Source organism: Coffea eugenioides, chromosome 11, assembly GCF_003713205.1.
Source record: "Coffea eugenioides isolate CCC68of chromosome 11, Ceug_1.0, whole genome shotgun sequence".
NCBI classification, from domain to species: Eukaryota; Viridiplantae; Streptophyta; class Magnoliopsida; order Gentianales; family Rubiaceae; genus Coffea; species Coffea eugenioides.
Window position 1 is genome coordinate 4136900 of NC_040045.1, and position 24970 is coordinate 4161869.

General features: G+C 35.8%; 2 protein-coding genes across 2 annotated transcripts; both read left to right on the forward strand.

The window, feature by feature from the left end:
• LOC113751837 lies at positions 1-1437 on the forward strand. The gene is made up of 3 exons (XM_027295988.1): positions 1-12; positions 667-903; positions 1231-1437. The coding sequence occupies exons 1-3, from the start codon at positions 1-3 to the stop codon at positions 1435-1437; spliced, it is 456 nt and encodes a 151-aa protein (XP_027151789.1).
• Positions 1437-23955, forward strand: LOC113751838 (cell division control protein 48 homolog D). Its single transcript, XM_027295989.1, has 21 exons — positions 1437-1442; positions 1870-2106; positions 2434-2524; positions 4930-4978; positions 6706-6857; positions 8480-8550; positions 8625-8819; positions 8916-8954; positions 10338-10445; positions 11875-11964; positions 13154-13229; positions 14618-14714; positions 14806-14875; positions 14941-15117; positions 15196-15318; positions 17042-17125; positions 20159-20343; positions 20598-20736; positions 20819-20878; positions 21907-21978; positions 23519-23955. Exons 1-21 carry the CDS (start codon positions 1437-1439, stop codon positions 23624-23626), a joined length of 2229 nt encoding a protein of 742 aa, XP_027151790.1. The 3' UTR covers positions 23627-23955.
• Positions 23956-24970: the final 1015 nt, after the last annotated feature.

Here is a 24970-nt window from a genome sequence, read left to right on the forward strand (position 1 = left end):
ATGGCAAAGGAGGTAAAATGATGTATAAGGACATGACTTGTCTGCTGAAAACTTACATCAATTAATGGCATCAAAAGACTTATCCTGCAAGGGTTTAAGCCACCTCCAGAACTAATCTATGTGGTGTGGGGAAACTCAAGTCTTCTGTGCATATACCAAAGTGTATGTGTGGGTACATGATAAGGCCTAGTGTTGTGGCATACTTGATATTTAACAGAGTTTATCCAAATTAATGCCTGTATAGGTTATTTGTCTGGAAAAAGGTAGTTTATGCAAGTACATATGTTTTCGTGTCTTGTTTCTGATTAAAATTGGTGGTCTCATTCTTGTGAATGAGGATTTGGCTGGATTCAGTGGGCAAAGGGCAGTGGCAGGAGGCGAATATCCTGCTTATTTATTTTGTTTTTTGTTTGAGTGGAAACGGTTGGGGTGGCTGTTGCATAGGAAAAAAATTGGATGAACAAAAAGTTTCTTAGTATTTTCTTCTGAATTAGCAACACTTGCATGTTGAGTGGTGCAGATTTCAAAAATAAGGGGGACGAAAGGTAATGAATGAAATATAAGATATGAAATAAGGGGGACACTTAATATTTTCTTAAGTTTTGCTTGTTGTCCCAGTTTATCACCATTGTCGTATCTTATGGTTGATTGCCTGATTTTATGCAGGACTTCAGTGAGGCTTGTTCTTCTGAAACTGAATCAGATGATGAGAATGGAGAATCAGGTGAAGAGTGTACTTCGGAATCAGAAGTTGAGGATGAAAATGATGCGACCAATGAGGATGAATGGACAAGCAGTGGTGAGGCGAAAGCAGAAACCAGTGATGATGATGAAGTTGATCTTCAGGCTTCCGCTGAGGCCTTGAAGAAGCTTGTTCCCCACAACCTTGAAGATTTTGAGAAGGTACGGCTTTAAGGAAATTCATGTCAAACGTGAACTTAAAATTGATTGGGAAATTTCGACTTCTGATGCAAAAGGAAGGAAAGGATATGAAATACTTTACTTTGCATTAGATGGTTTCAACATGTTTTTTAGTGAGTGTTTGGTGGTGCAGGTCCTAGGTATTTACCTTGACAATTAGTGGTTGTAATCCTAAAATCTTTTCTAAAATTTTAGGCATCTAGTATATGATTAATATGAGCTATTTTCTGCTTTGGAATGCGTAGCTTACGGATTTGAGGGCTTTGAAATTGGCTGCTTTGGCAATTGTATATTTTAATGTTTTTGCAGAGAGTCTCTGGAGAATCAGAAAGTGTCACCGAATCATCACAATCAGAGGCCAGTGAACATTCTGACAAAAGGCAAGGGTTTAAGCCACCTCCAGAACTAATCTATGTGGTGTGGGGAAACAAGTCTTCTGTGCATATACCAAAGTGTAACATGATAAGGCCTAGTGTTGTGGCATACTTGATATTTAACAGAGTTTATCCAAATTAATGCCTGTATAGGTTATTTGTCTGGAAAAAGGTAGTTTATGCAAATACATATGTTTTCGTGTCTTGTTTCTGATTAAAATTGGTGGTCTCATTCTTGTGAATGAGCGTTTGGCTAGATTCAGTGGGCAAAGGGCAGTGGCAGGAGGCGAATATCCTGCTTATTTATTTTGTTTTTTGTTTGGTGGAAGGGGTTGGGGTGGCTGTTGCATAGGAAAAAAATTGGATGAACAAAAAGTTTCTTAGTATTTTCTTCTGAATTAGAAACACTTGCATGTTGAGTGGTGCAGATTTCAAAAATAAGGGGGACAAAAGGTAATGAATGAAATATAAGATATGAAATAAGGGGGACACTTAATATTTTCTTAAGTTTTGCTTGTTGTCTCAGTTTATCACCATTGTCGTATCTTATGGTTGATTGCCTGATTTTATGCAGGACTTCAGTGAGGCTTGTTCTTCTGAAACTGAATCAGATGATGAGAATGGAGAATCAGGTGAAGAGTGTACTTCGGAATCAGAAGTTGAAGATGAAAATGATGCGACCAATGAGGATGAATGGACAAGCAGTGGTGAGGCGAAAGCAGAAACCAGTGATGATGATGAAGTTGATCTTCAGGCTTCCGCTGAGGCCTTGAAGAAGCTTGTTCCCCACAACCTTGAAGATTTTGAGAAGGTACGGCTTTAAGGAAATTCCTGTCAAACGTGAACTTAAAATTGATTGGGAAATTTCGACTTCTGATGCAAAAGGAAGGAAAGGATATGAAATACTTTACTTTGCATTAGATGGTTTCAACATGTTTTTTAGTGAGTGTTTGGTGGTGCAGGTCCTAGGTATTTACCTTGACAATTAGTGGTTGTAATCCTAAAATCTTTTCTAAAATTTTAGGCATCTAGTATATGATTAATATGAGCTATTTTCTGCTTTGGAATGTGTAGCTTACGGATTTGAGGGCTTTGAAATTGGCTGCTTTGGCAATTGTATATTTTAATGTTTTTGCAGAGAGTCTCTGGAGAATCAGAAAGTGTCACCGAATCATCACAATCAGAGGCCAGTGAACATTCTGACAAAAGCAAGCAACCTTTCAAGAAAGGTAAAATATGTGTGTTTACAGGCAGCTTAATAAAAATCTAGATTTGTATGTTATGTTATCAAGCATGTCGCACGCGACTATAGTACACTTGTATGGTAGAAATTCCTTTATAAGCTTAGAGATATAGAGTATGTGTTTATATGTGTAATGAATTGTGAATTTGGATTGATATGGTTTTATTGAGTTTTATTTATGATGCAGTTTCTTTGCTGAATTCTTTTTAGGTTATGCTATGCTAGTAAATAACTGATGTAAAATCTTGTTGTGCTTGTTATTGGATTATAAGTCAACCGAGTTCTCAATCAGCCACTTCAAAGAAGACACAACCCTTTTAACTATTATTGGGCTTTGTTTCCACGTTACTTAAAATAGATGGATTTGGGAGATATGTATCATGGTTATGAGCCACTTGGGAACAAGAACGTGTTAGGCCTGTTGTTTACACAGTTGATAGTCCTTTGCTCTTTTATGAGAATGCCTTCCTGTTAGAGCTGAGAATATTAGCTAGTCCAAACAAGGCGCAACCCTTTTAGCCCTTATTGGGCTTTTATTTCACGTGAGTTGATATAGATAGATTTGGGAGATATTTATATTGGTTACAAGACAGTGTGGAAAAAAAGCGTATTAGGCTTGTTGTTTGAGATTGGTGGAAAACAGGAATTGACGCACAGTTGATAGTCCTCTGCTCTTTTATGAGGATGCCTTCCTGTAAGAGCTGATAAAAATTCATGGAAAAGCTGCACTCGCTCTACTGAATAGAAAATGCCGAAGTTACACCAATTCCTAAGTAAAAATGTTTTCTGTTTTTGGTTTAAAATTAGTAGAATATAGGTACTAAGTTATGGATGTAAGCAACAGTTTACAAGTTTATGATCTATTTTAGCATAAAAAAAGTGTTGTCCATATGCACTCATCCAAAAGTTGTGTGTCTGCCAGCATCTCTAGGGGAAACTTGCTTGTGCCCGTATCATTGACCTTACAAATGAGGATGCATGTTTGGTTTAGAGATTTTGTGGTGAGATGTGGTCACAGAGGTGGTGTTACAGAAAGTTGGTCGCAGTAGCATTGGAGGTGTTGAATTGTTTGCTATTGTCATGTGGATAAGATTCAACTATGGGTTAGGACTTGGTTGGTTTTTAGACTGTCTTCAGAAATGGTTGAACAGATACCTATATCGAATGCTGAATGAAGAGGATGTCATGTGGTATTTCAAGTATTAGCATAGGTGTCATTAGGAAACTGTTAGCTTCAGTCATTTATCACTTCCATCTTTTCTTTCTTCAATTCTTGAACTTTCCATAGAATTGTAGTGCTTGTTATTATTATTATTATTATTTTGAATTATTTGCCCCCTAGAATGAACACATGTTTAGAAGACCCGTAAATTGCAGTTGTGTAACTTTTCTTTTTCTCCAAACTCTTTGGGACACAAGGTGGGCAAAGCAAACTATAGTGGAAAGTAAAGCATGTTTTGTTTGATGAACCAAATGGGATTTTCCTTATTTCATTTTATTGATATTATCATTTTCTGCTTTTTATCTGTTCAGCTCGTAACACCTTTTTTAGGTAAATGCTGGGATTTTCATTTTTTATTATTCAGTTGACATTGAATACTTATCCTGTGTATGCAACTGAAAAATTTTGTAATGCGAGTCCTTCACATCTCTTACAACAGATGCATCAAAATGTTTCCAATCCTTTGTCTGAAAAAGGAAAAAAAGTTAACATGCGTCATTTTACCTTACGTGTGCAAATCAACTTTTGAAGCCCATCCTATATTCTTTTCCGTCTTCTCATCTGAAAATGTTAATTGTTTTTGGAATCAAACTTGCTGGCACTTTTAGGTTTCTTTCCAGAGTTTTACTTTCATTACCTATAAATTGCAGAATATTTACTGATGAGGTGATAAAGATACAGCTTCATGTTTTATACAGGACAGATCAGGTTTAATCATATGACCACTCAATATTTTATAATATATCTTGCAATGGATAGGTAATTCCACATGGACTAACCGTGTAGACTGGTGCTATTCAGATCTGATAAATTTCTTGATTTATCATGGCTAACTGTTTTAATTTTGGAATGCATATACTATTTGAAGTGTACAAGCAATTGGTAGGCTACATGATAAATACATAGTAATGGATGGATAGAGTTTTTCTACATTCAAAATGTGTAAAATGTATTTTTATATTAATTTTACTGGGACATTGTCTTGTTTCATCCTGCCATTGCTGAATAAAGATGAAAGAATCTTGATTTTGAGAGCGGATTCATGTATTTGGGATGGAACATAGTAGGAAGTATGACAATAACATTCCCATTGTGCTATTTAAATTCGTCATTTCTGGACATTTTATAAGTTTCCCGTAACAATAACTACAAAATTTACCTGTTGCCAGGGGATCGAGTGAAATACAAAGGACAGCTTGTTCTTGGAGCTGAAAAGAGGTTATTACCTTCCTTTTACAATTGCTTTTAAGCACATCTCTGACGAAACATTTTTAAGTTTTCATTGGTCATGGTATATCTGATTTCGATGTTCTTTCTGTATGGTTTGCTTGGTAAAAAAATTACTTATGTCTTATTTCCTGTGCTTTTTCTGGTTTTGGCAAATGCTAAAAGTCGTTTGATGCTTACTTTTTTTCCTATCTGCTGGATTTTGTTGATGAATAGTATTAAGGGATGTGTCCTTTCTGTTCTATTTGGTAATATAGGAAGTATGTCCCTTTTACTTTTTTAGGCTACTTTGTACTTTAAGTTTAAAGTTCTTTACTTCATTTTTGTGCTTTTTGAGAAGACTGAATTGAGATTCTTACACTTCTCTTGGAGATCTCTGGTTAAAGTTAAACCTTTTGGTGGACAGAGTTGGGATGTTTAGCAACAGTATTCGATTTCTAGTTTTCTAATACTTTATTGGGCCTTGCAATGGAAATTTTCACTGTGGTTTGAAGCCTTTGTTTCCTTCATTGCTTCTGAAAGCAATGACTTTCCCATCCTTTTTAAGCTTGACCAAAAATCTATAGTTGATGAATTTTGCATTCTCCGTTTCATTTTTTACTTTGTCTTCTTTGGTGGTTTGTGGGGAAGCGGATTAGCAAGTCAGAATAGGTTATTTTTCTTCTTGTATTCTTGAAAGGCAGCATGAACTTTCAATCTAGTGCACCTGATCAGTGGCCTACAATTAATCACAGGATTGTATTGGGGAAGATAGCAACATCTGATGGTCCTTCAAATGCTTATACTGTTATTCATGGCAGGTGGGTTGGTAAGTCATCCTGATACTCTAGGAGAATGTTGTGTGCTTTTGGTGTTTGAAGATATAGTTCTTTCTTGTGCAGTCTTGATCCCTTATTGTGTTGAAGAACTATGATGGATCAAGAATTGTTTTGGTGGATTCATTGCATTGGGAGTAACTGCAATGCCCTTTAGTAAATACCTTCACCGGACATATTGCTTCTGGTGCTCTTTCTGACCTAGTGGCACAAAGGTCTTTGTTGCGTGCTTTTAGTGAACTGAAGCATAGTTGGAGTGTCATCTGTTTCTTTTCGTCCTATTGGCTTCAATCGACAGCAATTTGAAGAGGATTTTGCACGTAGCCAAACTTTCTAAAAGTCTGGAAATTTTTTTTTTGTGTATACAACAGGAAAAGATCTTCAGTTGTTGAGGAGTGAGTGAAACTAGTATTCTTACCAGTGTACATCTAAGGCAGAATGAAATCTTGTATTAATGATGAATAAAAATGTTATCTGTTGTAGGATGACATTTCCTTTTGCGGTTCATCTAAAAGAGAAAGGTACCTGAAATCTTTGGTATTGTGATTCTGGGTTCGGAGACGTGTACTCTTAGTCATCTAAGTTAATACTTCATAATTTGAAGGTTTGAGACCCCGGGATTCTTCTCCTTCCTTTGTGGTTTCTTGATCTTGGTCTCACATAATAGGAATGTTTCATTTTGTTAGTCTTGTATTGCTTCATTTTTATAAATTCTTCTGAGTTTTGTTGTCTGTAGGCTGAAGCTTGTTGTAAACATACATGTTTGGTCATTGCTAAATTATCTTTGTGGGGATTGTTTATGTTACTCCACCTTCTTGTCTCATTTTGGCATTTGGGCTTTTTAGAACTTTTTACTTCAGATAGTAAACAGACGTGGTTACAGAAAAAACTTTGTTTTTGTAGGCCTTTGTCCAGTGGCCAACGAGGAGAGGTGTATGAGGTGAATGGGAATGAAGTTGCAGTTGTCTTGGATGTTGGTGAGACCAATGCAGATGGAGAAAAAGATGAGAAACTCACATCACAAGCCACAAGACCTTCAATATGTTGGATTAATGGTATGTGTATTGAGTTGATTACTATAGTTGCATTCGATGATTGTTGAGTTATGTCATTTTTGTTTTCTCAGAGCTTCATCTCATGTTTTGCTTTTGTTTTCACTTCATGCTGACTGGGTAAATTAGTACTCCTACTGGTGATTAAATTTTTCCTGCGACTTTTTATTCAGCCATTGCTGTGATATTTTGAAGAATCATATACATAATTAACTGTTTTAGTTGCATGGCCGGGGATAAGGGGATAACTTGTCGAGTACATTCAACATTGTTGCCCTTGAAAGAATTGGAGTGTGAAAGACTGAATTGAAATGGATTGGAGGGGAAGACAGAAGTGAAATGGAAGAGTGGAAGAAGGGGATTGGCTTGGTTGTGGGGGTGGGGAGGAGAAGAGCTTAATACTTGTAGTTGCTGTTTTCTTTCCAGTTTAGTTGCATTTGATATACCACTATTTATTGAATTGATTTTTGTACTTCACTGTTCACATATTTCACTGCTTAGGAAATTGCTTTTGAGTAGCTTCACCCAAATTTTGTTTCTGAACATGCCTAACCACTCCTGCCCTCAGATTTTGTGCATTTCGAAAAAAAATTATCAGAGTAACCTTGAATTCAGAGATCTTGCATGAACTACTTGTGGTGGTGGTTAAAATTCACTTTGCTGCTTACTGCTTCCCCCCAAGGTTGGGTGTACAAAGTCCATAGATACTCAGAGAAATATGAGAAGAACCCTGTGAATCAAGTAATATTAGTGGTCTAACATAATTATCAAGAAGAAAGGGTTAATTATTGGTCATCTCACTTACCTACTAGGGAAAGGATTAGAAATGAAATTTAAGTGTAGAGACTTCAAAAGCCTATGTTTTTAAATGGAGTTGTCCAGACTCTTATTTCAACCAAGTTACAGGACTAGATGAAATGAGTGCTGCAATTCAGCCTCATCTGACAAACCAAATGAAATGTCATACTGCATATTCTTCACAAGGTATGTAGAATGTAAAATAAATTTTCTTTGAAATAGTATAACAATTTCAATGGATTGTAAATATTGAATCTGACTACAAATTTTATAGCATTCAAAGGATTGTATTTATGAAACTTGTATCTTGGCCAAATCTCAGGTGTAACCTGGAAAAAATGGGATTTGGCGAGTCAATTGGTGTAAAATAAATTTGCTTTGAAATAGTATAAAGATTTCAATGGGTTGTGAATGTTGAATCTGACTACAAATTTTATAGTATTCAAAGGATTGTATTTATGAAACTTGTATCTTGTCCAAATCTCAGGTGTAACCTGGATAAAGTTAGCTGAAAAAAATGGGATTTAACGAGTCAATTGGTGTTATTGATCTCATGAAACAGAGTGCAATATAACAACAGCCTGGGCTTCCTAATTTGTTCATCTCCCAAACACTTTATTGAGTGCCTCAAGTTCAAATGCATTCCCAGCATTGAATTTTTGTGTCAGTATTGTGCTGCTTAACATTCTGAATTAAACATTACAACTTGGGCCCAGACTCTTATTGCACCTAACAATTCAGTTCTTCCTGTATTTACAAATGAGCTTCTTTCTGCAATTGATGGGATTCAATTGAAAGCTTTTTGTTTTTTCTTTTCCTATGTGCAGTTGAGGATCTTGAGCATGATCTAGATGCTCAGTCTGAAGACTGTTATGTTGCTATGCAGGCACTTCATGAGGTACTGCATTCCAACTTATATAAGCAATAAATAATTTTTCTATTGTTTGGACTTACCATTTCACATTTTTGTAGGTTTTGGATTCCGTTCAACCGCTTATTGTCTATTTCCCAGATTCATCTCTGTGGCTGTCAAGAGCTGTTTCCAGGTCGAACCGTAAAGAGTTTGTCCAGAAGGTGCAAGAAATGTTTGACCAATTAGCAGGACCTGTTGTCTTAATTTGTGGTCAAAACAAAGTTGAAACCGGGTCAAAAGAAAAAGAAAAATTTGTAAGTTCTCAAAATTAGGTTTCATTGCTTACTTTTTTTTCTTTTTTTTTAATCATTTAATTGGTGTTCTGAGTTTATTTACTCTTTTGCTGGCAGACAATGATACTTCCAAATTTGGGCCGCCTTGCTAAATTGGTATTTACATGACCTTTATTTATTTTTTGACTGTCAGAACTTGTAAAACCTTCTGCTCTAGCTTGAATACATTCTTGTACTGTTCTCTCTCTATTTGTCATTCCTTTTACTCCCTATTCCTTCTCTACAGGCTCTTTTTTAGGATAAGCTATCTGCTTAGGAAATAATTTTTTCCAAATATCTCCCATGTAAACATAAGAGTTTTTTCAAAATATACCTAACAAACACACCAAAAAATAACCCGAAAATGCCAATCACATACATTTTCACCCCTTCTCCCTCCACCACTATCTCCCCAACCCCCCAAGGCTCCCTCTCATTCCCACCAAACTTCTGCCAGCTCCACCATCCTGCAGGCTCCCCAGCCCTGAACCCGCTTCCCCCCTTCTCTCCTCCCTTTACTGTAATTTGAGTTACTGAGAAAATGTCTGGTTAATGTTTAGATGCTGGAATTATCTTGTACATCGTATGACTGCCATAATTCCTAACTTGATTCTGGTGTAAGTAACAAGGTGTCATTAAGAGATTGCAAGAAAGCCAAGATACTCGTATGAGTGTTCTCAAGGCTTTAATCATTCCTAATACCAGATGTGGTAATAGGAACAAGATAAGACCAATAGTATGTGGAACTTATTCTTTTCTTACCAGTGGTCTTAGAATTGCATAAAACCTGGATTTCCACGAGATCATCTCAGCATTGCCAGCATTATTAGCACCTCCTCTACCACTGTAATTCTTGTGAAAATCATCAAGACAGTTACTATCTTTCAGAAATTCTTTTATAATACGATCCACTGCTGACAATTAGAAACTGCATCTCCACCTTTTCTAGCATCGTATCCATCTGAATAACATTGTCACCAATGTGGTTGTTAAACTTCGATCCCAATCTTCACCATTAATATTACCCTTATTATAGCTTCCATTGTGATTTTCACTAGCACTAATTTACCTTCGTAAGACTACAACCTGGTCTCAATCCCTATTTGATGCCATCAGCTCACTTGAACAGTTATATCTCAAAAAGATGGTGAAGGGCTAGTGATAGGAAAAAAGAAAAGATACTTGCAGTATGCCATGTGTTTTGGAAGGAGATACACATGTCAGCACTTTTTAGAAATAAGAAATTGACCTTGTTAAACTGCCAACTGAGCTGAGATTTCTTCTTTCTTTACTTATACGAGCCTTCCTATTTTATGTGGCATGACTGACCCTTATGAAATAAAAATTTGTTACCATGTAAGCATTTATAAGCAGATTTTTTACTGTTCCTAGGTTTGTAAAGCCTCAATGAGATAAATGTTCTTTCCATGTAAGACGTTACTTGCCATTTCTTTCAGCCACAGATTTCCAGTGCATTCTGAAATGCATTTGGTTTTGCAGCCTCTTTCCTTGAAGAGACTTACAGAGGGACTAAAAGCAACAAAACGGTCTGTGGATGATGAAGTATGTCAGCTATTTACCAATGTTATGTGCATACATCCCCCAAAGGTATGTTCTACCATGATCACCTGTATTGATGTTTCTCAAATGAAAGATACATATTAGTAGTTGTTTGAGTGCTGCACCTGTAATTTTTTTTTCTTTTTCATACATCTTTCCAGAGATGAATGGATTTTACATGTAAACCTCAATGTCAGGAATAATTCCTTGTAACTTAAAATGCATCATAGATTGCTATCCTCGAGAGCTCTTTGTGATAAAAGCTTGTTACCCTTGTTCAAAACTTCATTTCTGGCTGAGCATTTTTCTGCATGTTAGACACACGTGGTTGTGCATGTACAATCTTATACACTACCATAATGGCCTGCTTCTTTCTGCAGAATTGTGATTTTCAGTGAAAGTAAATCTTGTATTTAATCTTCTATAAGTAATTATCTTGTAATTACTAATTTATCTGCTCTATTAAGTCCGAGGGGGAACATAAAATTTTCATTATAGTGTTTTTTGCGATATTATTTCAAGTTTTTAAAGGTTGACTTTAATGCCATGCTGTTGCTAATATGCATTACAAATTGGAATAGGGGATCCTGTATGAGTTTTCTCTTAATTACTTTGTCATATATATCATCGTGCTTGGGTACTTGTTGTTTGGATAATGGTATTGCTGAAAAAATCTGTGTGTTTGGTATTGGTGTTGCCTGTACTCCTATAAGAGTTTTTTGTTGAGAATTGGGATTATGTCCTAAAATGAGTGGGGCTGAAGGGGACCGGGTAAAGCACAGAGAAATAGGACGATTATTTTGTATATTTTTATTTGGACTTACAGATTATGTCCTAAAGAAATACTACTTGAAGGATTAACCTCTATTACCTGAAATGTCACCAGATCAGACAAAAGGGCTGCTGTCTGGAAAAAGAGGAAACCCAGTAAGAAATATAACCCTTGAATGACTGGTATTCAGTGCAAGGCACGTATTGGACAATCTTGGAGATACTATCTGATGTTGTGCTGCATGTAATGTGGAAATGTTGGACACTTTTTGGGTATACATATAGTTATCATGGAATATAGTTGATTCCAGGTTTGTCAAATTAAGAAAGGGTTGATACAATCACAAAATGCTACTTCATTCAGATGGGGTAAAGATATCATTTAAAATCATGACAAACCTAAAGATATTTGATTGCTGATCTTCTTGTTATCTGCAATGGAAAGGTCTAATGCTAGTTTTTGTTGGAACTTTAGGATGATAGTACCTGAATCTTACGCGTCTTTGTATTCTGAACATGTGTTCTATACCCTTCCAAAAACTGCAGTTTCTTGTGATTAGTTATTAAAAGCATTATTGATCTGCTGCATCTGATATCCGGAGGCCAAAATGGTTGTAAGCTTTTGCGTCCCTCGTGAGGACAACCTGATTTACAAAATACTCTTTTGTTAGTGTTCATTCTCATGCCTTCCCGTCCTTGTTTTCAGGAGGAAGATCTCATTAGAACATTCAATAAACAAGTTGAAGAAGACAGGAGGATTGTGATATCTCGAAGTAACTTAAACGAATTGCATAAGGTAGTGACTTGTGCTGCCACTATCCTTTTTGTCTTGGCATACTTGTCTAACAATTAAAATCATTTTCCTGTACTTGCGGTATCAAAAACCAAATCACAAGCTTCTGATAAAAAATGAGCCATTGAAGAGATTTAAGTTCCCATTTCAGGATTCATGTTCCTAGAACCATGGCAAAAATAATCCCTTGCCTCCATCTCACTCAAGTGGATGTTCTCTTTTCCTCATAATTTGAGCAAAACACCAATTTAGTCCCTAAACTATTCTGCTAAAGCCAAACTAGTCCCTAAAATTTATCATGAGCCAGTTTAGTCCCTTAACTACTTTTACAAAGCTGAAATAATCCTTGAACTCTATTATGAGCCAATTTAGTTGCTTAACTATTTAAATAAGTCAAAATAATCTCTCTCCTATATTACATGGCCAATTTGGTCCTTGTTTGGCTGATCTACCCAATTTATCAAATTTCTGCATCGACAACCATGGGCAAAATAGGAAATTCAGCCACAGCACTTGTTAAAACAATAGAAAAACAGATATTTGTTGAGAAATCGGCAACAAAATTGAATCGTATGGGAAGCCAAAAACTTAAACTTCTTTCAGCTTTATTTCTTAAAAGAGTAATCATAATGCTAGCACATTTTTTTTGAGCTTTTTGCATACTCCTGTTGTGTTATTTTCCCTTTTCTCCTATTGTTTTTTTTTGGGGCATCAGCTCCATTTTTTCACCATAAAAAGCTCTTTTTTTGTTACTCTGTATATGATTCAATTTCATTGCCGATTTTCCTATAATTATCTGTTTTTTATTGTTTTAATAAGGGCTATGGATGGATTTCCTATTTTATCCCTGATCATTGTGTGAAAAAGTTGATAAATTGGGCGGATCAGCCAAATAAGGACAAAATTGTCCATGCAAATATAGGTGAGGGACTAGTTTGGGTTAAGTAAAATAGTTGAGGGACTAAATTGGCTCATAACTGTTGTGGCTTTGTAAAAATAGTTGAGGGACTAAACTGGCTATTTTGGCTTTAGCAAAACAGTCTATGGACTAAACTTGTGTTTTGCTCTCATAATTTTCGAAATTTCTATTTAAAATGATTTACCTATTTGGTTTTTTATGTAATCATGTTAGTCAGTGTACGAATACTTTATTAGATTGTTGGATTTAGTTAGGAGCTATTGTCTATTTCAGGTTCTTGAGGAAAATGAGCTATCATGCATGGACCTCTTGCATGTAAACACTGATGGTGTAATTTTGACGAAGCGGAGTAAGTTTTAACACGACTGTTTCTATTTTATTGGAGACTCTGCTTGTTTGTGAATATACGCTTAATTGTTCATGGTTGGGAAATCTGAAATCGCTTTTTAAACATTAGCTGCCAACATTTTTTTATTCCAAATTCAAACCAATGGCTATTGTCCTCTTCAAATTCAACTAAATTGTTTCAGAATGATTCAAATCTCCCTGGTAGGATTTGAAATTCTGACCAAGATTATGATTTGCTTTCCTTGTCTGTTTTCTTTCATTTCCTTGGATGTTGATGTGGGGATGTTCCATTGATGCTTGAATTCTCAAGCAGAAGAGTGGCAACAATTGGACATGTAGACTTTCACATGTGGTTTCAAGATAATATTTGGAGATCTTATGCATCCATTTTTTAACAAGAAAATTGATTGGTTGTAAACTCAAACTTCCATGTGGTCATATATGCTTTATTTAGTTTACCTCAACTGTTGCACTGTTGTTATGATTTGGCACAGCAGTGAAAAGCCTTATTGCTTTGCAGCTTCTGCCTGTATACATTTGCCTTTTGTCTTTTAATGTATCTCATGAACTGTTTGATATGCTCAATATATTTCTACACCTTGCAGCATATTAAATTGCACAAACTTGATGTTCACTTGTATGAACTTTCCATTATCTGAATCCTGAGTATTGATTTTTGAGTATGGGGGAATATTGACAAGGGATTGATCTACACGGAGGGAATGGATGGAGTAAGCCTTTTGTCACATTATCATAACAAGATAAAAGTTAAATATCACTTTTGATGTTGTTTTGTAATGTGCTTCAAATTCGATCAGTAATGGTGTATCCACTTCCCTCTTTATGATGTTCTACTAGGATTTATCCAATGTATTTGCTGCTTTAGAGAAATACAAGGTGTTTGATGATGAAGAAACCTGACATAGATTTACAGCAAATATAAGCAAAGCAAGGCATCTTTAATGTTTAGTCCTTACGCAACTAGAAAGTTTTTGCTGCCATTACTCTGATGCATTTGGATACAGGAGGGTTTTTTTTGTACCAGTATTATTTGGCAAAACTTTTCTCAAGATTCTCTAAATACGTTTTCATACAACCACCATTGTATTTCACATACATCACATCACCAAGAAGTTGCTACAGTAAATAAATAAATTTTTGCAATGTAATCCTCAATGCAAATACAGCTTATGTTTTGGCAAGCTTTGTCATTAACTCACTCTTTCTCTCTTTAGTGTTCTGTCTCAAATGTGGCAAGTCCTGGCAACTATGTTTCTGTTGCTCAACTTTGAATGAGTTATTTAATAGAAACTGAAATTTGCTGACATTTTAGTGTTGCTTCTATAGTTTTTCAAATTTGTTGAACTATACCTACTATTTTGGCTACAGAAGCCGAGAAGGTTGTTGGTTGGGCAAAAAACCATTACTTGTCCTCATGTCTCCTTCCTTGCATTAAGGCGGATCGGTTATATGTGCCTCGTGAAAGGTAATTATTTTACTTTCTTGCTAGCCGTCTTTTCAGTTTGGATATATGACCATAGAGTTATTTGTGTCCCATTTTTCTCCTCCCTATGAAGCCTTGAGATTGCAATTTTGAGGTTAAAGGAGCAGGAAACGGTAACAAAGAAGCCTTCACACAATTTAAAGGTATTTATCTGCACAAATTTGTTGACTACATTCTCGGCTTTTGGTAACTTAGTCGCAATGTGCAGACCTTGGCTAAAGATGAGTATGAGAGCAACTTTGTTTCAGCAGTAGTTCCTCCAGGTGAAATTGGAGTCAAATTCGATGACATTGGTGCCCTTGAAGGTGTTAAAAAAGCACTTAATGAACTTGTAATTCTCCCTATGCGGAGACCTGAGCTTTTCTCTCACGGGAATTTGTTGAGGGTAATTTAATCAAAACAGCTATCTGTGTTATATTCCTTTTATGCTGCTTTGGTGATTTAACTGTTTATGATTTATCAGCCTTGCAAAGGCATACTGCTTTTTGGGCCCCCAGGTACTGGGAAAACCCTCCTAGCTAAGGCTCTTGCAACGGAAGCAGGGGCTAATTTTATCAGCATTACTGGTTCCACACTTACATCAAAGGTAATTATAAACAATCATGTCACTTGTTCATCTGGAATGGATATCTTTAGAGGAAAAAAAAAAGCATGAATCAATACTTAATCTAAAGAAGGTGGTGATTTTTCACTTTTGACTCAGTTATGGGGGTCTTTCTAGCTGCTTTGCTATTTAGAACTCCTAACGGTCCTATTGATATACTGTTCTGCTCTTTTTGTCGAACCAGCTTAATGGAGAATAATCTCCATTGTGCTGGATACGAGAATAAGATATTGCCTTATGCTCAATCATGTATAACCAGCTGAAGTGATTCTGTTTTGATTCCATTTTGTTGTTTTACTGTTGTCCAACACTATCACCAGTTTGTCAGAGAAATCCGATAAGAAAAATGAAAATACATCTAAAGACAATTTGATTGGCGCAAAGATATTGTTCTATGTATTTATTATTCACCTATATCTTTACTATATAGTTGATGCAGCACCAGGCTGCTGGTTGGATGAAAAATGTGCACGATTGTTTCTCAAGGGATGCAATGCACAGAAAACAATAATTAGGCAGTAATCAAGGACTGAAGGAGGGAAGACAGTGCAGTAAAAGTAGGGAAAGAAGAAGAAAGGAATAGGATTATGTGTCTGCAGGGAAAAAATGAATTCAAATCTGTATTTCTTGGAAGAACATCATCTATAGATGTTTCAATACTTTCCTCTGTTAACTAGAATATACTTCTTGCTGTAAAGTCTAAGCTAAAATCTATTAGAGGCATAAGAGGATTTCTAATAGGCTGGGTGTACGAGGCACAAGAAACAATAAACTCATAAGTCAAATTTGTGAAACTGCAAAATAACCAATCGATTGTATGTGCACTTGCATACATCTCTTCTGTTTTCCATGTTGAGGGTTTTCTCTGAGTGAGCAATTGTGGTCTTTGTTTTCCTTGTCATGGTGCAGCTCAAAGATGGGTTTTTTGCTCAATCAAAATAAAGCATGACCAATTCTACGGAGTACAATGGGACCTTCATAGACTCTAGCCTTATGAAAAATAAGAAGATAAAGAAAAAGCAATGTATTCTCTTTTTGGCGAATTCACAAATTAGACATCAATGCTGCAGATTGTACTATTGTGTTGTATTTGGGTGCTGTTTTCAGGAAGCCTCAACCTGGATTTTCTGTTTAGCATTCATGTTGTGTCATAACCTGTTTGCTAACCATTTAAAATGACATGACCTACTTAACATGTATATTTATCAAATTATTTGCCCACTTGCATGATAACTGTACGTGTCACCTGCTTGACCCATAAAGGGCCGTAAACCCCTTTGATGCATATAATGCTTGACTTTTTAACCTATTAACTATTTGCTCAATCACAAAAAAGAAAAATAAAGATAAGAATCAGAGTAGAAACAAGGACTTTTCCAATACAAGCAGCAGAAAATTTAAGGGAGTTGTTATTGGTTCACCAACAAATTAGTAGAAACCAAACTTAAGTTTTTGATTCCACACTTTCAAAACCGATAAGCAATGTGAAAGCAATTTTCTCGCTAAGTTATTAGCAGTTATATTAAGGTAACAGAAACTCAAAGTTTGTGCTGTTTTTAAGCATTCCAGCATAGCAAACCAGCGAAGTTACAAGTCTTCATTCTCCAATGAGCTTTTCAATGCTCATAATTGCCGCTAGTTGACATCATGTTCTTGTAAAGTATTATAGCACTAGTTATTTAATGTTTGCTGCTTTCTTTTACAGTGGTTTGGAGATGCTGAAAAACTTACGAAGGCTCTTTTCTCCTTTGCTAGTAAACTGGCTCCTGTTATTATATTTGTTGATGAGGTGAGAACTATGACATGGATTCTCATAAATTTATTGGACTTTTTATATCGTCTACTTACTGGTTTTCATTCTTTGGTTGTCACCTGTGGAATTCATTGAGAATATAGTGTTAAGAGCTTTCAGTCCGGCTGAGGCATCACTATGTCAAAGGTTACCAGAGACTATTTATATGTATTAAGTATTTTTACTCTGATCAACAATTTGACATTGCTTGTTCTACAAGTATAGAGAATATCAGGAATTTGCACAGAACATTATTGTGGAGGAAATATAATAAGTTATGGTAGAACTGCCCTTCTAAAGTTAGGTCAAAAAGCACTTTGCCATCTCTATTTTTAAAATGCCACCACCTAAATTATATTCTTTTCTATGTTGGCATCTAAAGTTTAAGAATTAGATCCAACCTCACATTATCATCCTTGTATCAGTACAATTTTTAGTCAGAATTAGATCCAATCTCTCATTGTCATCCATGTATCAGTACAACTGTAAGTCACATGGTCGCTAAATGGGTATTTGTGTGCTATTTTGTTCTCTCTTTTACTGTACTCTTCTGTTTTTTCCCACTGGGTTCGTTCCCCCTTCCAAATGACTTCTCCAGAAAGAGACTTTGTCGTAGCAATTACATTAGGTCATTTTTGTAACCAAGTTTCAGGGAAAGCAAATGCTTGTTGCATATGTCTTGGATTGCAAGAATTCTTTCTTCTGAAAAAGGGGAAATAACATTGCACCTTGTTTTTGTTACTATTGTTTCTTTTGAAGTATCCTAGAAGTGCATTGAGTTTTTCTGCTGCTAAAAGAGCAGGCATGTAGGGTCATTGTATAGGTTGCGTTTTTGTCCATTGTAGGGTTTTGTTCGGGCAGGAAAGTTGCGCGGCGAGGGCTTTCATTAATGCTGTGGAACTTGAGGTTATGGGCAGAAAATGGAGTTTGGAGATAGTTAAGTATGCTACAAGGATGGTTGGTATTTGGTAATGACTAGGTGTGAAAAAAGTTGTTTGGAGTTGGGAGCTAATCCTTTTTAGTTTCAAGGAATGAGTGTGACCAGGGAAGCAAAAATGGGGTGTAAGAAGGTAATGAATTCATTTAGCTTGATAATCGTATTGGTGTTTGATGGCAAATGCCAAAAAACTCAACAGATCTATTGACAGAGATGTGAAATTGAGCTAACTTCTGTATTTGATGCCAGATTGAAAAATCATGTTTTCTAGATGGGAAAATGGGATTTGGACCACATAGTGAAACGGAAAACTAACATTTGCCCCTAGAATTATCCTCTAAGAAGGTATCAACAAAATCAACGATCATAGTTATCTGTTGTCAAGTGCCATTGTGGTCTACAATTATTTCAGTCTACGGTTAATTATTACGGGGGTACTGGAAGGTTTTTGCCTTTTGGTCAATATGGACAGCAAGTTTCTCTATACTGCTGCTTAACTTTGTAAATCATTAAGTATACATGGTCATAAGCAGGTTAAGCCTTGTATTAGTTTCCATAATTTTATCTTTGTCTGGACTCAGAATTATGTTTCTTTTGCATCTTTTATTCAGATAGATATTCAAGTTTTCTCTTTTGTTACATCCTTTCTTTCTCCTCTGTGTCTGCCGGTACTTCTGATTGCTTTTGTAGATTTCTATTGGCAATTATCTGTCTCCTTACCTGCAGCAATGGAAACAGAAACTAGTTTTTATTTACAGCCTGTTTCTCTTCTCAAATTTGACTTCCTAAACTTTATTGCTCCTGAAGTTGCAACTTATTAAACTTCTCTTACCTTGTTTATTATGTATTTGAGCTTTGTCAACAAACTGCTTATCATTTTCCATTATGGAATCTAAGCTCCATTATATGTTGAGAACTGACTGAAATCTGTTTGATAACTAAAGAGAGAGGCGTGGGTAGTTATCCCCCTGTATTTTGGAAATTTCCCGTATCCCTTCAGATTGCCAAATTTAACAAAATTCTACTTTTACAAACTCGCATTTATGCTAATGCTAACTAGACAAATACATAATGTTAATGCATAATTTTAACTTCTGTTTTTGAAATAATAATTAAAACTTAGGGGTACTATGTTACGCTGCTGGCCATAGGTCCTGTCTGCCACTGATTGCAAGTATAGAACTGCATGTTTTGTTCCCTGGTGCGATGACATAAAAAAAGAATCATTTTCTCAAGACTGTTTGTTAGTTCGATAAATACTAGGTTGTTTTCCTCTCTTGATGTGTTAATATCAATAATGGATATCAAGAAGGCAGAGTGTGACTTTCTGACTCTCATAAATATATAAACATACACAAGTGCATGCACAGACATATGGATATCTATATTGCCACACAGAGTAAATGGTGGATACCTACATTGCAAATTGTTCAAGCTTCTTCGTCTACCTTTCAAGGTTTTGAGTACATTTTTTAAAAAAAGTGAAAATTATGGTGGCATCAAGACTTGACTTCATGCAGGTAGTTCAATGCTTTTGCACAGCAGTAGCCAATAAGGGTTATTATTGTTATATTTTTTATTGCCTCAGGTCTACAATATGAAAGGAAAAGTATCTTCTCGCTGTAGATTAGGTATTCTTACCCATTGGTCATATTTCTGATCTCCATATGCAGTACTTGTATTTGGAAACTTTAGAGCCCTTGCCCTGTCATAAGAGTCTTCCCTTTCCCTGTCTCTACACCAAGCCTACCCTCTACCCTCCTCTCTCAGTTTTCAGGTTTGCTGATACATAGACATGAGAGGACTGTGCTTAGGAACTTTTCACAGTTTAAAACTTCATTCTTCTATCTGTCTTTTGGACCCAGAGAAAGAAATCCTTGGTGTGGTATCAATAAATAGAAATTGTCTCAAAATAGTTACGTTCAATTTCCAGAACCTCATGTCCTCTAAGAAGTTCATGTGCACTTATTGCTAGCACGGTTCTTTTCTAAAATTTACTCTTTATATCTCCATAAGTTGCTTGTAATTTGGTCTTATTATTTTTAAATTATTGGCAAATTCCTGCTTCAATTGATTTGTACTTGCACAAGCAGGTTGACAGCTTGCTTGGTGCTCGTGGAGGTGCTTTTGAGCATGAAGCTACCAGAAGAATGCGGAATGAGTTTATGGCAGCCTGGGATGGATTAAGATCAAAAGAAAGCCAGAGAATCCTCATCCTTGGAGCTACAAATCGACCATTTGATCTTGATGATGCGGTTATTCGCCGCTTACCCAGGAGGTAAGTTTGTCAAAATGGTCTTTGTCATAAATATGCTGTTGAGCTACCTATTGAAATACAACTATAAATTGGTACTTTGGCTATTTTGTGCTATTTTGATGACAATTGTTGGTTTCTTGGTTATTCCACTATTTATTTTTTTTAAAAAAAACTACATATTGGAGGGAAGGAAAATAAAAAAGAAGAAAAGTAGACATCTAGAAGTCTATCTATGATAGCTTTATCTTATTTATGAATTTTTGGAAACTGAATAGGATATATGTGGACCTACCTGATGCTGAAAATCGTCTCAAGATACTTAAGATAATTCTAGCACAAGAAAACCTGGAAAAAAGTTTCTTACTTGAGCATCTCGCAAATGCAACAGAAGGTTATTCAGGGAGTGATTTGAAGGTAATGTTTTCATTCTTGTAATTATCTGAATATTGATGCTTGCTTTACGCTGTCTTCACCATCAGCTTAACAAATTTTGCAGAACCTCTGTACTGCTGCAGCATATAGGCCTGTACAAGAGCTTTTAGAGGAAGAGACAATGGTACATACCATTTCTATCTTGTCATTTTTGTTAAGCATATTGCTTGCATGATTGCTCTTTCCCCAGAAATGGGAGAGCATTTGCCTGAAAAGTTTGGTGTTCTGATTTGTGTTTGCTAAACCTGGTCCAGTAGGTTTTCAGTTTTCTCTCCTATTCCTTGGGAAAGTTGTTTCTTCACTTAGATAATCCTACAATTCTACCTGTTCTGATTATCATACGCTGTAAATTGAATAAGCTTGATTTTCAACTTCTCATGGAATGGTATAGACTGCCTCTAATAGAATTACAAAAGGCAACTTCAGTTGATGCATCATAAACAGATTAGTGCTTGAATAGTTGAATCATCAAAATAATTGTAAGTGGACTGGACATGACTGTTTATAGCAAGAGATGATTTGTCTGAGATAATTCATAATAGAATCTTCTTTATTTCTTGGAAAATGTCTTTAGTTATAATGAAGCTAGGGCATTCATGTTTTATTGTAGAAGTAGATTATGTGAAAATCTTGGAAGGTATATGAGAAACTATATTTTCAGTCTGTCATTGCGCCTGTTGGATGCTGTTACTAAGGTTGAGCACTTTGCCTAATCTCGAAAAATGTGCTGACCATTTACTTTCCTGTATTCCTGCCAAGTCTTTTTTTTTTTGGTAACTTTCTTGAATATCATATGGTCAAACTGTTATTCCATCCTATCTTGTCATCAGATTTTTATTGTTATGCAAGGAAAATGTGATGGTGGTATTAGAAGTATGGAAAGGGGGCCATATGCACTACTAATGTACTGCAATTAGTATTGAATATACATATCCTCTGCACATGTACTTTGTATTTGAGACATTAAAGGGGAAGTAAGGAAAGGCAAAGAAGATTTTTTTTTTTGGGGAAACTAGCAAGTAAACCCTTTTTCCTTCCACCGAAATGGCAGACCTGCGTATTCTTTGGCTGTTATAATTGTAAATTTGTTATTACTGTGTGCTTGAAATTGAGAGTGATTGTACATGCTTTTAATACTTGTCAACATCACAGGGAGGCAAAAGTGGCGCTAGCTCAGTGTTAAGACCACTCAATCTAGAAGACTTTATCCAGGCCAAGGCAAAGGTAGGTCATGATAAATTGTATTACATCTTATTGTGAACATCCAACAAATTCTGAAAAGAGAGCTACTCAGGTAGATGAACACTTCTAAGTGCATACGGTATATGCCCAATAAATCATGCAATTGAAGATAAAAGTTTTTCTTTTTTTTTTTGGGTACATTTTTTATCTGAGAAGCAAAGAACTCCTTTGAATAGTTCATTTATTTTAGTATTCCTGGATTTTTTTGACCAGGGTGTCTACTTATATGTCTCCACAGCAATTAGTTCCTAAACCCTCACTTCCCCCATATTGTCCTGTCTGGAAAGTAACACAGAGAGTAAAAAAGATCAACCAGAATGCAGCCAAACTTAATATGGACTTTTGCAAAATGCACCGGGATTTGCAAGACAATTAAGTAATACTGTCAATCAGAAGTTTGTGTTTAGATTGCATAATGTCATCGGTTGGTGATTTTAATGTTACTTTCTCTTGATCTTGGAATGCTCCTCTTGGAAAATGAATGAAAAAGGAAAATTTTCTTAATGACTTTTCTCGGATACCCTCAGCATGGATTAAGATATATAAAGCATTAAGAATGCATCATTGAATTGAACCTAATCTATGTAAGCTTCGGAACACACATTTAAGAGTGTGTTTGTGTGTCTATGTCAAAACACATGTAGGTTAGAATTAACCATGTTGCACTCTTAATGCTTTTTCGACTTTTCTCTGTCACCCTCATCTTTTATTTCAATAAATATTGCCTCCTGTTTGTTTGGCGTATGCCGCTAAAACAAGCTAAACTAAGGGAATCATTATGCACGTGAAGTTAATCATTATAGCTCCTTGTGCATACTGTTTCCAGCATTTGTCTTTTATCATTATTCATGAGAAGTTTGCATGGTGAAGAATGAATACTATAAGTGAAAATTATGTTTGAAGGAAGCACTATGAGAGTGATTGTAACTCAAATGTTAGCACTATTGCTTGGTCGAGAGTGGTTATGAAATAAGTCATATATGCTATATGCACTATTTTCTTGTCATATATGCTATACTCGCAATTTTCTTCTCCAAGGCACCAAAACTTGCGCCCGGGCACATATTGATTTTTTACTTATTAGAAGCCAATGGAATAGCTAAAGAAGTAAGGAATAAGTAAATGATCGAGTGAAATAAATAATCATGCGACTTTCGGAGGCAAAGTTGCACATGAAGGTTGTGTATGATGCTTTATGTGGTTTCTAGGGCTGTTGTATCAAATTGAATTGGGTAAAACATGTTTTGCACAATTAACTGCTTCTATCAAATGGTTGTGATTTCATTTTTTACTTTACGGCCTCAACATTCAAAAGCATAGACAGCTTTCAGATGCTCCAAAGTCAGGAGTGGCGACCAAGATTTTTGCGATCTTTGTTTAACTTTCTCAGTGCAGGGAACTTGATGCGAGTGAGCAAGAGAGAACAATTTGCATATGGATTTTCTCTTTTAATAGGTCTTTTCTTTTCTTCGTTTTCTTGATATTGAATTAATACCTTGATGCTTGTGTGTTGGGTTTTCAGGTGGGCCCTTCAGTTGCATATGATGCAGCTAGCATGAATGAATTGAGGAAGTGGAATGAACAGTATGGCGAAGGTGGAAGCAGGAGAAAATCACCATTTGGTTTTTGAGAGAAATTACAATGGATGGACAAGTTTGATGAATTGATTTTCGGGGAGAGAAAGCATAAGTTGCCAGATAAGAGTTATTCTGTTCCTTAGCTACCATCGCTCTCTTTCACTTCCTCAGCTCGTAGCATAATAAGAGAGATTGCATTTTGACATAATAATGTTCTGTAATGTAGTACTGATAGGTAGTGGGTAGTAGAATATAATAGTCTTAAATCTATTTCTGTATATTTTCAGAATTTTGTAAATTTTTTTATAGGTAATGTTAACATATTCCTTTTTAGCTGACAACGTACTTAATCAGCAAATCATGAATTGAATCCTTCTAGAAAGGACTCCAGAGTTTTGCAATTTTTCTTTTTTTAAGTTCATGTTTACAAGATTGAACCCTCTTTTTCCGCATGGTTTTCCTTATTTCATGTTAAATATGGAGCACCAAATTCTTTGTGGGGAATGTGTTGCTGCAGAAATTGTTTATATTGAGCACCAAATGATATCGTAGCAGGTTCTCTACTTCTGGCAATTACGCGTTAGTCATGTTTTTTCCAGTTTAAAGAATTTACACGTTTGATTATATTGTTCATCCATGACTTTTCATGCAGACGACGAGTAACTTTACATGGTATATTTCTTCGATGCGGACAAATAACGGCTAAAGTTTGTGTGCAACTTCACAAACAAATATGTTGAAAGAATCCAGCGCCATAACCTGTGGATATTTCTGACAAGCGTGTATCAAATAATAGTGTGATTATTGAGCAACTGATGACCCGTTTCAAAGCAGAATCTACTGTTTATACGTAGTAGGGGTGGGCAAAAAACCCGCCGATCCGAAAACCCGATGAACCCGATCCGATCCGATCCGAAAAATAGGATACCCGATCCGATTTTTCTTAGCGGGGCAGATGAGGGTCGGGTACCCGAAAAATCGGGTACGGATACGGATCAGAAAAATAAAAACCCGCGGGTACCCGACCCGCAGGGTATATTTTATAAATATTAAAAAAGTAGGGATCATTTTATAATTTTGTAATTTTTAATCCTAAGTGCAAGTGAAGTGGCTCGCAGCCTCATATTCTAATCCTATATGATCTACTCTTTTCATTTTTTTTGAAGAAAGTGAATATTCTCGGTGAAACATGAACAAAATGAAAAAAAAAATTTGTGAAACTCTGTTATAAAAATTGTTCATCCCTTTCATCTTTTTTATTTTTATTCTACCTCCATCGATCTTTCCTGCAAATCTTGCATCAATTCAATCAAAGATTTTTGTTTGGAGTTTCAATTTTCTGTTAGCTAGATAATTAAAATATTTGTGTCATTCATTTGCAATTATATCTCTTTAAT

Bases quoted from the DNA above. Each gene is read 5' to 3' on its own strand.
- LOC113751838 (XM_027295989.1), top strand. The intron at 2,107-2,433 runs GTACGGCTTTAA...ATGTTTTTGCAG, and splicing joins ACCTTGAAGATTTTGAGAAG to AGAGTCTCTGGAGAATCAGA. The intron at 14,876-14,940 runs GTATTTATCTGC...CGCAATGTGCAG, and splicing joins AGCCTTCACACAATTTAAAG to ACCTTGGCTAAAGATGAGTA.
- LOC113751837 (XM_027295988.1), top strand. The intron at 904-1,230 runs GTACGGCTTTAA...ATGTTTTTGCAG, and splicing joins ACCTTGAAGATTTTGAGAAG to AGAGTCTCTGGAGAATCAGA.